The 15,846-nt window shown below is 48.1% G+C and overlaps 1 protein-coding gene across 2 annotated transcripts in view; it reads left to right on the top strand.

Moving 5' to 3' along the window:
* Positions 1-15,846, top strand: part of PCSK6 (proprotein convertase subtilisin/kexin type 6) — a 142,085-nt gene that overhangs the window by 76,286 nt on the left and 49,953 nt on the right. For both annotated transcript variants that reach the window (XM_077762402.1, XM_077762403.1), the window contains 2 exons: positions 6,788-6,976; positions 10,641-10,777. In XM_077762402.1, coding sequence (XP_077618528.1) covers positions 6,788-6,976; positions 10,641-10,777 — 326 coding nt within the window. The remainder of the gene's footprint in view (positions 1-6,787; positions 6,977-10,640; positions 10,778-15,846) is intronic.

The raw sequence follows: 15,846 nt of genomic DNA, 5'->3' as shown, positions 1-15,846 counted from the left end.
CAATAGCACTGCTAGGAATTTACCCAAGGGATACAGAAATGCTGATGCATAGGAGCACATGTACCCCAATGTTCATAGCAGCACTCTCCACAATAGCTAAAACATGGAAAGAGCCTAAGTGTCCATCAACAGATGAATGGATCAAGAAGATGTGGTTTATCTATACCATGGAATACTACATGGCAATGAGAAACAATGAAATCTGGCCATGTGTAGCAACATGGATGGACCTTGAGGGGGTTATGCTGAGCGAAATAAGTCAGGCAGAGAAGGACAAATATCATATGTTTGCACGTATAGGAGGATTAGGAGGAACTTGACAGAGGAACAAGGGGGAGAAGAAGGGCGGAAATGGTGGGGGAAAGGGAGAGAGGCAAACCATGAGAGACTCTTGAATGCTGACAAAAACTGAGGACTGATGGATGTGGGGGGGAGGGGGGATGGGCATGGAGGAGGACACTTGTGGGGATGAGCACTGAGTGTTATGTGGAAACTAATTTGACAATAAACTATTAAAAAAAATGATATAATATTCAAAAAGAAAATTAGTATTTGAGGGGCACCTGGGTGGCTCAGTCAGTTGAGCATCTGACTCTCAGCGTCGGCTCAAGTCATGATTCCAGGGTCGTGGGATTAAGCCCCAGGTCAGTCTCCAAGCTGAGCATAGACTCTGCTTGATATTCTCTCTCTCTCTCTCTCTCTCTCTCTCTCACTGCCTCTCCTCTACACACGCTCTATCTCTCCCTCTCTCTCCCTCTCTCTCTCAAATAAAATAGTTTCTAAAAATTAGTATTTGAATTCGAATAATACAGCCAGTTCTCCTTATGCACAGTAGTTAATGGTCTATGAAGTCACCACAAACACTGACTTTGCAAATACAGAACCAATGCTTCTAAGAGAAATACAGGATTAGGTTCGTGCAAGCCTCTGGCCACAACATTTTTGTCAACTGATCCATACATAACCTTGTTTTATGTGTGCTTCTGCTGAAAACCATTTCATTTACTATGTATTACTGATTCATTAACACTGAGCTCAAGGCCAACAGCACCATACCTCCTTCCTGAATGAAGCTCACTGAGCACATGTGCTTTCTGTACAAGGCATGGCATAGCCGTCCAGTACTTAGGAGCCAGACAGCACCTCAGCACCCTGTTTGAGGGCCGTTTTAAGCCATGAAGCCACCAACCAAAGGCACAAAAATACGAAAAACACGGCGCTAAAATAGATCATAAGTAGGACACTGTTTACAGTATGAGAACTGAAAACAAAAGACAGAGCGTTGCCTTGTCCGGTCTCAGTGGGGAACGTGAGTAGTGGGGAAACTCGAAGATGTGGCAGTTGGCATATATCCACAAACGATCACAGAAGCGCAAGTACTGGTTCAGGCAAATTTGCAAACACAGAATCATGAAGAATGAGAAGTGGCTGTACATCTTAACGCCTTTTTCACTCCCTGTCAGACTGAATCTTAGCGCTACAAGGAATGTTTAAAGCCAGCTAGTTTAGCCCCTTGTTTCACACAGGAGAAAAATAAATGCTATAAATGTAAACACTGTGTATTAAAACACTTTACAACTTAATCATGAGCAGCATGTCTAGATTAGGATACTGGATTAGCCTCTTTTTCTTTTTAAATTGTATTTCCAGCCTAAGTGATGTGCTATGGTTTCATAATCAAAAGTAATTTCATCTAAGGAAGACCCGAAATGTAAGCTAATATGAATAAGAATCTATCTGCTTTGGACTCTGTGACCATGCTGCAAGCATGTTCATCCTAGAGCATATCATAGATCTAAGAAGTGGCCCCGAGGGGCGCCTGCCTAGCTCAGTCGGTTAAGCGTCTGACTTCAGCTCAGGTCATGATCTTGCGGTTCATGGGTTTGGGCTCCGCATTGGGTTCTGTGCTGGCAGCTCGGAGCCTGGAGCCTGTTTCAGATTCTGTGTCTCCCTCTCTCTCTGCCCCTCCCCCACTCATGCTCTGTCTCTGTCTCAAAAATAAATAAACTATTAAAAAAAAAAAAGAAGTGACCCAGAAGCTTCTTATTGTCCATGTGGGGATCCCTCTGTGCCCTCCAACAGACCGAGTTGCTTTCCCACAGTTAGTTTAACAAGGCTGTCCCAATTACCCCCCTCCACTCCACTTATGATCCTTTAGAAGGTCTGTGAAAGGGTTACTGGTTAACCTTCCTTTTTTTTTTTTTTTTGAGAGTGGATGCATAAGTGAGGGGGCGAGGGGTACACAGAGAATCTCAAGCAGGCTTCATGCTGACAGCAGACAGCCTGATGAGGGGCTCACATTCGTGAACCTTGAGACCATGACCTAAGCCAAAGTCAGAGACTCAACTGACTGAGCCATCCAGGTACCCCTGGTTGATCTTCCATTGTAATGGTCATCAGCCCAAACAGATACCAAATACAGCACAGGGAAGGACCCGCCTGCCTTCCGATTCTGGTGGGTCTCACACTCAGCATGATCTCAGAATTGTCTAATGAGGAGCTGGGCCCAGCCTTCTCTTGCCCCACCCCCCAGCCCTGCAGCTTGGTAAGTCAGCATTGCTCTGGAAATGCTCTGTGCCAGAGCACAGATCTGCCCTTGTAGCTGAGCTGGAAAGAGGTCTTCAAGGTGGGAGTGAGAAATACTGGCTTGGGGGCGCCTGGGTGCTTCAGTCGTTAAAGCATCGTACTCTTGGTTTCGGCTCAGATCATGATCTCACGGTTCATAAGATCGAGCTAGGCGTCCGGCTCCGTGCTGACAGTGGGCTTCTGTCTCTCCCTGTCTCTATCCCTCTGCTCGTTCTCTTTCTCTCTCTCTTTCAAAAATAAATAAACTTTTAAAAAAAGAACCTACATAAAGAAAAGAAAAGAAAGGAAAAGAAAAAAGAAAAGAGAAAAGAAAAGATAAGAATAGTAAAAAGAAATACTGGTTTGTAGTATGTTTGCAGCCAGGGCAGAAAGACAAGTGAAACAGGGAGGGTTTCCGCTGGTAGCTACCAACCTCCCCCTCTCCTTGCTTTCCCTGGCCACTTGGTTTGTAGATATCCCCCACTTTTCAAAAGTTCATCTTACAGCACTTGGCTTTTATGAAAGTGTTAGACCTGGAAGAAATCTGAAGAGGATTTCTGGTTTTACCAAAAAAAAGGGCAGAAGGCGAAAATAGCAGTCAGCATTGGTTTTGCAGCAAGCTGTTATAAAGTCAGCACACAGCCTGAGCAGCAAGTAGTGGTCCCCAAACTCCTTCCCTGGGAACTACACCCAGCATCTCAGCATCAAGCAGCCACAGCTTTGAACTGTGTCTATGAGCATCTGTGATTTATCTCGATTTATTTTGTGCATACATTAGCTGGATATTTCTTAAGGTATCAGAAAAACCTAAGAGAGGTGATTTGGGGATGGAGAAGGGCAGGGTCTGGGAGCACTCACATGTTTTTCCATATAAATTAATGGTAATTGCTTCTTTGCTTAATGCCTTTGCTCTCAGCTTGAGAAAGGTTTCATAGGAACATTCTACTTTCAGACAGCAGGGAAAACCCACACTTGAAAATATTTATCTTTGGCTCTGAATTTTACTCTGATGCTATCTGAGTCTAAGCGTTGTGATTTGGTGAGTGCCTTGAATTTAGTAAATTGGGATCTTGTTTCTACACATGTACAAGATATTAGATGCTATTATGCACTGGAGAAAAGTTCTGAGGTCAAGGCATAGCGGTCAGGAGGTACTTGGAAGTTATTGTTAAGGCTGCTCCACCCCCTCAGGAGAAGGGAGCTGTTCAAGAGACTTTAGGATAAAAGCAGAACATCTGGAGTTTCAGTAATTAAGTCTGAAATGTGGTTCAACAGGAAGTGACAAGTCTGTCCTCTGAGATCTTTTCAAAGTAGGACAGTCTCCATAGTTTAAATATCGCTGGATCTGGAGATAGGTCTTATGGGACTTTTTAACTCTTTGGGTTCCTTTAGGGCCCTTGGGGGATGGCCTTGCATACGCAGACAACAGTTACAGAATTTAATCACAGTGGGACGTGTTCGGTTAACCTGGGAACTTTAAGGCCTTTCTAAATCAGTTTTCATGGTTCAAGTCCAACTTAGCTATGTTCGTGTGACAAAGATAACCTCTGCACACTGTTTACACTGAAAAATACACGGCTTTGCTGTCCACTTGCATTTTCTCTGTTCTCTTTGAAATAACCGTAGGATGGGCAATAACTTCCTTTTCTTCCCCCATAGATGGTTTCGCCTTCTGCCTAGGAATTAATCCTTACAAAACAATGGCTTTTGATTTTCAGCTTCCCCATTTCTACTTGGAGTTTCTATCTGAAATACAGAAAAATTTCAGCTCAACTATCCTGAAACATTTTAAAGCCTCCCCCCACCCCCTTCCCTTCCCTTTGTAGGAAATTTTAAAACCCCTGATTTGGAATGTTGGGTTATTTGTTCCAACAGGAGCTGAAATAAAATGTGGGGAAGGCTAACTTCATGTAAGGAGGGTCACACCTCGCTGTCCGTGAATGGTTGTCCTGAGGTCCCCACCCTTCCCTAGAACTTACAGAAATGAAGAGGTCTGGTGGCCTGTGACTGTGTGGGTTCATACAAACTAATTGTTATAATTAGCCTTGTTTCCCGGAGGAAGGGACTCCTTGCCTCCCAGGTGGGGGTAATGTCTTAAGTTTGAAAATATAATCAGGCTAGGCTTTAATTTCCAAAGGAAGGAGTTGTGTGCTGGCCCCCCAGCCAGCCACCCTGCCAGCAGGGCAAGGTATCCTCTGTGCATTAGAGTAACCGAGCTTTCTGACTGCTGGGTTGGCCTAGCAGCTAGAGCCCCTTTGCAGGAATAAACATGTCAAATGCAAGAAGCTTCCATAATCTCACTGAGTATTTAATAGTCCTTGAGATTTTTGTTTTTGTTCTTGTTTTTTCTCTCTCTAGATGTCAGCACTGTGGCTGGGACACAGGGGAAGTGGGCAGGTGAGGGTAGTGTCTGCTTGCCATTTCTTGTACCCCTTCCTGTGCTCTGAAGTCCTATGCCTTATCTTTAGGATTAAGAATTCCTCAAGGATGGAGGGTGCCTGGGTGGCTCGGTTGAGCATCAGACTTTGGCTCAGGTCATGATCTCACTCATGATCTCATGAGTGTGAGCCTAGCATCAGGCTCTCTGCTGTCAGTGTGGAGCCTGCTTCGGATCCTCAGTCCTCAGCTCTCTCTGCCCCTCCCCCACTTGCATTCTCTGGGTCAAAAATAAATAAAAACTAAAAAAAAAAAAGAATTTCTTGGTGGGATTTCAGGTCTGTTTCTAGGTCAGAGCAATGGTTCCATTCCCGATTGGCCAAAGTTTGGAGGGATAGCACAGGTTTTTAAACTTTGTTATGGCTTTTGTTTCTGCTTTAGCTTGACTTTCCCCTTGGGCCCAGGAAAGGCTCTGTATCCACCACAGCGGGGGAGGGGGGGCCTGCTGACCTGTAAACACAGACAGGAAAATCTGGGAGAAGGCAGTGAAAGAAGTCAGAAATCAATTTATGATGCATGCAAATCATGTTTTCAAATATTTACAGAGTCTCTGAGGGAATTACATCACTGTTTATAACTGTTTTGATTGTTTTTTATGACTCAGGCCCTGTAAAGCCAAGCGATGTAATTCCTGAGAGATGCTGAGACTATGCTCTGAGCCTCCCCTCCCAAGCAGAAAGTCGGGGTGTAATGAGAAAAGCGCTCCCCTTAATAGCCGGAGCACTGGCTGAGCAGTGGAGGATTATTAATATGCTGCTGGGCGGTGAAGACCTCTCCTCAGTTTACAAGTGGTGGTGGGAGGGCAGCTGTGGCAGCCCAGAATGGGTGGGAGTGCCCAGCCTGGATGCGACAGTGTAGGTGCTAGCTTTGTGTCTGCCTCCTCTGGAGAGTATTGGAAGATTCTGGTGGAAATAACCCATGAATGGTTGGGATTTGATGCTTATCCTCAGATCCCATCCCATATGGCAAAACTGCCCTGACTTCGTAAAGAGAATTGTCGTCCATTCCCATCAGAGGATAGGGGAGGGAGGGGACCTCAGTCTCCATGAACAACAGTAGGGAGTAGACCGGCTCCTGTCCATCTTCCCTTACTCTGGTCCAGCCACTACGGCCTTGACCAGTGCATTTAGCACAAGAGCCCAATTCTGGCCCTGGGTACCTTCTCCATGTCCTCTTCCCCAGTATCTTGAACACAAGTGTGGGTTCACACAAGCATCCTTGTGGAACAGTGTGGAACAGAGGAGGAGGCATGAACTCCAGCCTCACATCCCAGCTCTGCCTCTCAGTAGCTGTGTGACCTTCAGTATGACCTCTTTCTGGATTTAATGGGATTAATCCTTGTAAATTCTCAGTGCCATATCTAGCATCTGGCATGCAGTCAGTTCCGGAAACGTTTGCTGTTATTAGTCAGCATCGTGACTTATATTGTCAAGGCCAGTCTTTGAAACAAAGTAGTGGGGTTTTAAAGCCTGGCTCACCCCTAGCAGTTGAGGAAGTAAACTGGCCAAAGGCTACTTAGAGAGAAGCCAGCTTGTGGGCACTGAGGGGGTCGATCACTGGGTATGTTAGCAGAGTCTGTATGTGAAGCCATTCTTTATCGCTCTAAGCAAATTCTAGGACAGCAAACATCTTCTGGGCTGGCAAGATAGCTCTACTGGGAGCACCCAAGAGTGGGACATCCAAGAGCAGCTAGAGTGCTCCCTGGGAGTTCCTGGGAAGACCCGAGCCCTCACAAGAGACTTGGAGCTTCTGGTGCCGAGTTCTGAGCCCCTCCCTCCTCCCCCAGGAGCATCCCCGTGGTGCAGACGCTTCGGACCACGGCCCTGACCACTGCCTGTGCAGACCACTCAGACCAGCGCGTGGGCTACCTGGAGCATGTGGTGGCTCGCATCTCTATTTCCCACCCGCGCAGGGGAGACCTCCAGATCCACCTCATTTCTCCCTCAGGAACCAAGTCTCAACTCTTGGCAAAGAGGTAAGGCCAGGCTGGCCTCGTGGGGTGGGGGCAAGGGCCGGGGCTTGTCAGGAGGGCCTATCCAGCCCCAGATCACAGCGGCCCTTCAGGGCCCTCCCCCCAGGGCAGGTTCTTTCTTTCAGCACCTTCCTCTTGGAGACACTCAGATAGATGTACATTCCCCACCAACCTGAAACCTGGCCTTCAAACTCATCCTTCCTGGAAAACTTTCATTTCCAGGCAGGAGAGATAAGGGTTTGGAGAGATTTCTGGTATTCTGGCTATGACTTAATTGCTCTTCAGAGTGCACAGAAAATCATTTTTCTCACATTCTGAAGTGAGAGCATGTATCAGGGAAGGACTGCTTCGCCCCCTGAAGCTTCTGCACTGTCCTCCAGTTGTGGGGTGTGCTCTTGAACTTGTGGAGGCAGGAGGCTCTGCTTCGCGGAGACTGGCTCGCATGTTGGGGTGGGGGTGGCGCTCAGAGGCTGCTCTCTGCCGCCTTCTCACCCATGTGCCTGGAAGGGTCCCATTCAGCGGAAGGACTGAGAAACAGCCTCTGAACTGGAGTGAAGGGATTAATGGGAGCTGGGGGAAGGAAGCGAGGGGGACTGGGGCTTCCTTCCGGCGGCCCCTTCTAGCTAAGAGGCGGAGGGAAAAAGAAAGGCTTTAGGACAAATTTGCATTTCCAGCTTTTCTTGAAAAACAGCTAGCAACCATGTCCCCTGCCACCCAGGAAGCACCCTGCCACTGCCTGTACCCTGGGCAGTGGCCTCACTCCCTGCTTGCACACGCTGGGCCCGTGTGACCCATGTGGGTTACCTGCCTAGGGCTGCAGCCATATTTGGGCTGAAGGATTCAGGAAACAGGGGTTGAGTGAATGCCTCCATTCAGGACCAGGCAGGAGTTGCCCCTTCTGTTAACCCCCTTCCACTCCACCTCTACTTTGTGTAAACCAGAGAGACTGACCTGCAGAGATGAAAGGCCTTTGTCTGAAGGAGCGAAGAGTTTGTCCTCTGAAAGCAGCCCTGAGACCAGATCCTGGTTTCATGGGTTCCAAGAGCTTGGCCATCAGGCTCAGTTCCCATCAGGTTAGGCTCCACCCTCATAGAGTGAGAGCGACAGGTGGCATCTTTCCCTCCCGAAGGTAGGCCTCGCCACACTCCCCCTCTGCCCTTGGGAGACCAGCAAGGCCATGAACAGTTTGGGAGTACCCACTGACAAGCTAATGCCTTATTCATGCTATTTTGCAACCAGAGTTGCTATTCTTATTACTGGAACTTTTAGAGATTTCATCTAAAAGTCCAAATTTCTAGCATTTCTTGGAAAATTGGATGTTCTGTGATAAGGGGCCCTCATTCCCTGTGCAAACAGCAGACTGGAGCTGGGCTGATGGGTGGATCCACTTCAGGGTACCTTATGTCCCTGTTCTTACAGTAGTGCAGAGGCCAGGCCCAGGCTCCGCTTCACTCATGACGTCACCTCCCCAGAGCCCCGTTTGCTCCAGGCTGCACACCAGGAGGCATCCAAGGTGGTGAGCCCTGACTTCCAGGCAGGAGCTGGATCCGGGCACCAAATGGTGACCTGGGTTGACCAAGAGCCACAGTGAGGCTGAGGGGTTGGGGCGGCAGGTCAGAGGCCAACGGGGCAGCAGTGACCTGCAAGGACCAGCCCTGAGATGGGCTTTGGGCCCAGAGACGCAAGCTTATACCCTCTGCTCCTTCACCTCCCAGCTGGGCGCCCGTCTCTCCTCTCTTTATTCCTCATTTCTGGAAAGCCATTTCACTCCCGTCACAGTCCAGAATGCTACAAGAACTGGATGTTGATGATGTAGATGAAAATGCCCAGCACAGGCAGCTGGCCTCCCTCCCTGTCCTGCTTACATCCATCTTCCTGACCCAGAAGAATCTTCCAGCACCCCAGCAGCCCCACTGGCCCCTGTTCACTCTGCTTCCCCCTCCCCCCTCTTCTAACCTCCATCCTGCTCAGGCCCAGTGTATGCCCCTTAGATGGGAGACAGTGGGTCCTACCAAGTTCATTTGCTTCCCAACTACCCATTAGCTAGGAGGTGCTGCACCTATGCTATCAAGCACTTGAAACCCACCTTGAGGCCATTTGTCAGTCATCTGAGTCTTGGGAATTTGGTTTTTTTCCAAGGCACAGATTTTGTGATTATATCAAGAGTTTGTATTTGGTGGATCTATTACCTTCTACTTTATTTCACGTCTTGCTCAATTCAGCAGCTTTTTCNNTGACATTCGTTAAGTATTTCAGCCCTTAAAAGACAACTTGTCTTTGTTCTGTCCCAGGCGGGTTGGGTCCAGTTTGACATCGTGTACAAAAATCAGCCTTGACCTTTGCAGTTTCTTAGAAGAACATACAGGGTGTGGCCCTCCCCCTCACTATTCGCCCTGCAAGAAACATTCTTCCAATAAAGGTTATTATACATTCGTTGGATGTTCAGAGAACACCCAAATCAGGCATCCAGTCGTACATCACAGAAAATATGCATCTGAACTTCTGATGAAAAATAAAGAGCTCCTGGGTAAAGTCACTGCTCCACAATAGGAGTAGAAAATTAGACTGGGAAGGAAGAGTAAGAGATTAGAACCTGAATTGTTTCTTCCAAGGAGAGGAGACTACGCAGGGCACAGGGTGTGGGAAGATAGAGGGTACCCGTGACTTGCTTCCTGTTTTCTATTCATGTCAAAGAAGAGAAAAATGGATCTGAGTTGAAGTCCCAGTTCGGAAGGACTGTGGGGTAGAGAAGGACCAAGGGACACTCATCGTAACCTACAAGGGGAGGCTGGCTGAGGGGCGGGAGCTCTTGCACTCCCCATGCTGCACCCAGGGGTGCCTCCTACCTACACTGGAGAACAGCCAGGCCCTTCATGTCGTCTCCCCTAAATGCATCTGTTGAAGCCTGTTAAGCACTGGAGAGTTGCACATTTTTCCTTCTTGGTATCTCCTGGAGAAGAAGCACATAAGAGCTGGGCTTCCTTTGTGATGCCCTTGGGACTTAAGTGAAAGAGTCATGTGGCCTAGCATCCGTCTGCCTCTGTGCACCCAGGCATTGGTCCCGATCCTCTGTAGGATCACCACTGGGGTAGGAAGGGACCAAACCCCTGAAGGAACGTGGGGTGGGGGGGTTGGGGGCCTTCCTTAGTAACCTCCCACACACCTCCCTGCTCTGGAAAGAACAAGGACAGGAGTCCGAATGCCCTGGAGTGAGCTCCAGCTCAGCTGGTTACTGGCTGTTGGACCTGCCACGAATCACTCGCTACCCTTGGGATCTCTCCATCCATTGGGCTGGTGGGAGACCATCGTGGCTGAGTCTGTCTCATGTCGGGCACCTGTAAGTCCTGCGAGCCTGCCTGCCTCTCAGAATGTTCCGGAGACCCGGAGGGATAATGGAGGTGAAGCTGCTGTCCAGGGCTGTGTCATAATGCAAGGGTTTGAAAGTGGTCACTGTTGTACCTGCACCTGTGTCTGTGCTGAGGGCCAGGCCCCGTTTCCTTCTGTTCTCAGGCCTGGCGCCCTGGAGGCACCACTCAGCTGGATGGTATTGTCACCTAAGGAGTAATTCTGAGCTGGGAGAGAGCCCTCCTTGGCCCATCTCCCCACCCCCAACCCGCACCGCTCCTTTCCAGATCCTTGTGTTCTCACCCCGAGTCTCCAATTGCAGATTGCTGGATCATTCCAATGAAGGGTTTACCAACTGGGAATTCATGACCGTGCACTGCTGGGGAGAAAAGGCTGAGGGGGAATGGACCCTGGAAATCCAAGACATGCCGTCCCAGGTCCGCAACCCTGAGAAGCAAGGTCAGTGGCTCTCAGGAATTTCATGGACCATTTCTGTTATTTCTACCCTTCTGTTAATTCCAGGCTTGTGTATTGAACTAGTATTTCTCATAATTCTTTCTTTTCTTTTTTGTCCTCTTCTTTTTTTAATGGAGGTAAAATTCACCATTTAAATCCTTTTGAAGTACGTAACTAGGAGCACCTGGGTGGCTCAGTCAGTTAAGCGTCCAACTTGGGTTCAGGTCATGATCTTGAGGTTCATGAGTTTGAGCCCCATGTCGGGCTCTGTGCTGACAGCTCAGAGCCTGGAGCCAGCTTGGGATTCTGTGTCTCTCTCTCTCTGCCCCTCTCCTGCTCATGCTCTATCTCTCTCTCTCAAAAATAAAGTATGTAACTAAATGGCCTTCAGTACATTCAGAGTGTCATACAATTTACCACTTAACTAAATCCAGAACTTAGTCATCACTCCAAAGGGACACCCCATACCCACTAAGCAGACACTCCCCATTCTCCCAGCCCCTAGCGACCCCTAACCTACTTTCTATCTCCATGGATTTGTCTCTTCTGGATGTTTCATGTAAATGAATCACATAATATGTTACCTTTCGTGTCTAGCTTCTTCTAGGTAGCATAATGTTTATAGTATGTATCCATACTTCACACCGTTTCATGACTAAATACAATTTAGTTGTTTGTAAATAACTGCATATATAACATTTCGTTTATCCTTTCATGAGTTGGTAGACAACTGGGTTCTTTCTACTTAATGGCTGTTATGAATAATGCTGCTTTGAACGTCCACATGTAAATTTTTAGGTGGGCATCAGTTCTCTTGGTTGTATACGTAAGAATGCAATTGCTGGATTATATAGTAATTCTATGTTTGACTTTTGAAGAACCATCAAACTGTTCTCTGCAGTGGCTGTACCATTTTATGTTCCTACCAGCACTATATGAAGATTTTAGTTCCTCTGTATCATCATCAACTCTTGTTTTATCATATCCATTTTCTTATTATAGACATCCTAGTGGGTGTGAAGTATATCTCATTATGGTTTTGATTTGCACAAATTTCCCTAATGACTAATAATACTGAGCATCTTTTCATGGGTTTATTGACCATTTTTATATCTTTGGAGAAATGTTTATTCATATCTTTTGCTCATTTTAAAACTGTGTTGTTCGTCTTTTAGTATGGAGTTGTAAGAGTTCTTTTTAAAAATTTTTTTAATGTTTTTATTTATTTTTGAGAGAGAGAGAGAGACATAGAGCACAAGCAGGGGAGGGGCAGAGAGAGAGACATACACAGAATCCGAAGCAGGCTCCAGGGTCTGAGCTGTCAGCACAGAGCCCGAAACAGGGCTCAAACTCACAAATGGGGAGATCATGACCTGAGCAGAAGTTGGACACTTAACCAACTGAGCCACCCAGGCGCCCAACTGTTGGAATTTTGATAGAGATTTCACTGACTCTAGTTCAGTTTGGGGAGAATTGCCATCTTAACAAAATTGAGTTTTCCCATCCTTGAATATGATTTATTTATTTATTTTTATTTATTTCCATCTTCTTTCATTTCCATCACCATTGTTTTGTGGCTGTCAGTGGACATCTTGTATCTTCTTGGTGACATTCGTTCCTAAGTATTTTGTTCTTTTTGATGCTATTGTAAATGGAGTGGTTTTCTTAATCTTGCTTTCAGATTGCTTTTTTTTCTCTGGGAAGGTAGCCTTTCATAACTCTCCTTGTGCATCATAATCATTTCTTGAACTGATCTGTGTTGAATTCCTAGTTTGGGCCAGGCATTGATGGCGGTGGTGAGATTACACCGGGAAAGAAGATGAGAATAATCATTGCGTCTTCCGCTGTAGTCACCAACTGCGGTCTCTGCTGGCTTCATATATCTCTTTGTTGCATTGGGATTTGCACTAAAGGGACAGGGACTATGCTCTCTGTGTAGACAGTTCCCTGAGGTTTGCTTTCCCTGGTCTCTTGTTCCCAGGGGCCTGCTTCTTGATCACCCTGGAACCTTCCACTGCCCTGGTCCTTTTCTGAATTTTCATGAAGCACAGTTTCGGGGATTTTTTTTTAACCAGGAAAAGAATATTGACTTGCCTCATGCAGAAAATTGACTTTATTTTTTATTTTATTTTTTTAATGTTTTATTTTTGAGAGAGAGAGAATGCCCAACGCAGGGCTCCAATTCACAAGCCGTGAGAACATGACCTGAACTGAAGTCAGACGCTTAACCAATGGAACCACCCAGGTGCCCCCAGAAAATTGACTTTAAATGATCACATCATTTAATGATGCAAAATTTTAAATCACTTGAAATTCTAATTAAATCACTCGAAATTGAAAGTTTATTTTGAGAGAGAGAGAGACAGCAGGGGAGGGACAGAGAGAGAGAGAGAGAGAGAGAGAGAGAGAGATTGAGAATCCCAAGCAGGCTTCACACTGCCAGCACAGAGCCCTATCAGGGACTCGAACCCACGAACTGTGAGATCATGACCTGAGCCAAAACCAAGTCAGCTGCTTAACCCACCAAGCCACGTAGGCACCGAAAATTCATATATTTTAAAAGTAAAAGTAGAAGCTACTGAATTCTTTTAAAACCCAAAGTGCACTGACCTACCGTTGAAAGTCAAAAATCTGTGTCTCATGCCGGCTGCAGCCACAAGCATTGCGTGCTCCCCAGGTACGAGGTGGAATTCCCATACCGGCCGGCACCGCCACTTGCCTGGGAGTCCAGCACTACAGAGCTGGCGGCTGTACCCACCTGGATGGGTGCATCTGTGGAGCTGAGTGTTCACATGCAAAACCTGTCTGAAGCCGGGGCCCATGTCTGTAGCGGGGAAGAGCGTGCACACCATTGTGATTCTGGTAGATGTTTATTTACACTTCCAAGAGCTTCGCAAGTCAGGGTCCCTTTCTGGACCTCAGTATCCTTGGCTGTGAAACAGGGCAGAGCTAGATGCTCTCTGAGACCTAATAGAGGATGTATCTGTCTCTGAAGCAGTGGCTCCTGTGACATGGCCACATCCTGAAGGGAGCCCTGCTGGCTGAGGTCACCGCTCCCCTCTCTCTAGCCTGCCCACACCCCAGTCCTCTGTAAGCCCAGATGGAGATGTCCTCTTCATGCAGGGGTGGGTGGGCGGCAAGATGGGAAGGCACCTAGGAGATCCCCAGACCCCCTCCACCGGCCCTGCCTGCAGGCGGGTTTATCGACATGCAGGTGCTGATGCAGTGTGTCCAGTGGTGCCGAAACCCTGCAAGGCCAGATTGCACCGGGCTCTTGCCAAGATTGGAGGGAAGCCACTGGGGGGTTTAGGCAGAGGAGAGAGATGATCTCAACTTCGGTGTTACTAGGTTCACTCCTGACAGTTTGGTCAGACTACTCTGCAGTGTGTTTGGAGTAGAGGAGAGGCACAGTTAAGGGGTCATCACAATGGGACAGGAGGGTGACTCAGACCAGGTTGGTGGCAGTGGGGCAGTCAGATTCTAAAAGCCGTGTTGAGAGGGTATGCTAACAGATGAGGTACGGGCTGTGAGAGGAGAGAGGGGACATGGACGACTCCAGAAGTTTGGTTTTGTTCTGTGAAAGAATGGACCTGCAATTCTCTGGATCTGGAACACTGCAGGGTAGGGGGTGCTGGAGAGAAGATACGGGGTCAGGGGGTTCCATCAAAGACTTAAGTGACAAATCCAGGTAGAGATGTGAGCCTGGACGCCAGGGCAGAGGTCTGGGTCAGAAATACACATTTGAGTGTTGTTGGCAGGTAGCTGGTAGTGAAAGCTGCAAGAGTGGACACGCTCTCCCAGGGGGTGAGTGGGAGTACCCTGCGGTCCTCCAGGGGTGGGCACTGGAGGGAATCTACCTATGTAATGATGATTCCCCCAAGTCCAGGTATGGAGCTTTGGGGTTGTTTCGGTGCCCAACACACAGCTACGTGCCGCACCCCCCCACACACACCCCTGTCCCCATCTCTGCTCCCTGTCTGCTGCCTGCACAGCACTCCCCAGCCCTACCTTCATCTTTCACACTGATCTCTGAAACCATGTCTGCTGGCTTACGTGGTCCCGGTGCCCCCTGCCACATGGTCATCACAGGTGGTTGTTTGGTGAATAAGTGAGTATGGCCGGAACCTTTTGTGATCACCACATGACCAGGTGCTTTACATACTACAGTGGACGCAGGCTGAGCGATACAGGGGCTCCCTCCTCAGTGCAGCCCCACAGTAAGCCCTGACACAGGCCAATGCCCATTCTTGGGCATGGTTGGAACATGGGTCTTTGGCTAGTTGAGACAGAAACAGAATAAGCTTTCAGAGCTCTGACCTCCTGTGGCTTATTAGAATTTGGGGGGCCGGGGCACACTGCGCAGAGTCTGCGCACTCCTGAGCAGCTCCTATGCAGTTCATTCGCACAAGCTTTGCCCTGTGGGGGGGTGCCACACCTGAGATGGCCTTTGCAGAAGCAAGTGCAGGCAGGTGGCCCGCCACTGGTACCTTACTGCCCTCCTCTCCCTCCCTGTGCATGATGGATCCCTCTCTGGGCTGTATGCTCAGCACGTCCAGCATTAGTGCCTCCTCCCTATGCACACGGTGGACAACAGCATCTCTCCAGAGTGTAGGGAAGGGGGGAAAAGAGAATGATAAGCCTCTTTCAACCAGTCTGCCTTTAAAGGTAGGGCTATCCCCTGGGGCGCCTCTTTGGCTCAGTCAGTTAAGTGTCCAATTTTGGCTCAGGTCATGATCTCATGGTTTGTGAGTTTGAGCCTCACATCAGGCTCTGTGCTGACAGCTCAGAGCCTGGAGCCTGCCTCGGATTATGTGTCTCCCTCCCTGAAGCCCCTCCCCCTCTCATGCTCTGTCTCACTCTCAAAAATAAAAAATAAAAAAATTAAGACAAACCCACATTATTAACAAATCAGGGCTGACCCCAACACGGACAAGTTCAGGTCAGTCTGGCGGTGTCTGTTGGGGACCTCAGCCATAGAAGGTGACACAAGGTGACCAAAGTTTCCCATTGACTCCAGCATTCCAGGACCCAGGAGAAATGCAGGCCGGGGAGCTGCCTCTTGGTGTTGGCTG

The sequence above is a fragment of the Crocuta crocuta genome, unplaced genomic scaffold, assembly GCF_008692635.1.
Source record: "Crocuta crocuta isolate KB4526 unplaced genomic scaffold, BGI_CrCroc_1.0 scaffold93, whole genome shotgun sequence".
NCBI lineage: Eukaryota > Metazoa > Chordata > Mammalia > Carnivora > Hyaenidae > Crocuta > Crocuta crocuta.
Note: the sequence above shows the minus strand (reverse complement) of the source record. Positions and strands in the feature narration are given on the sequence as shown.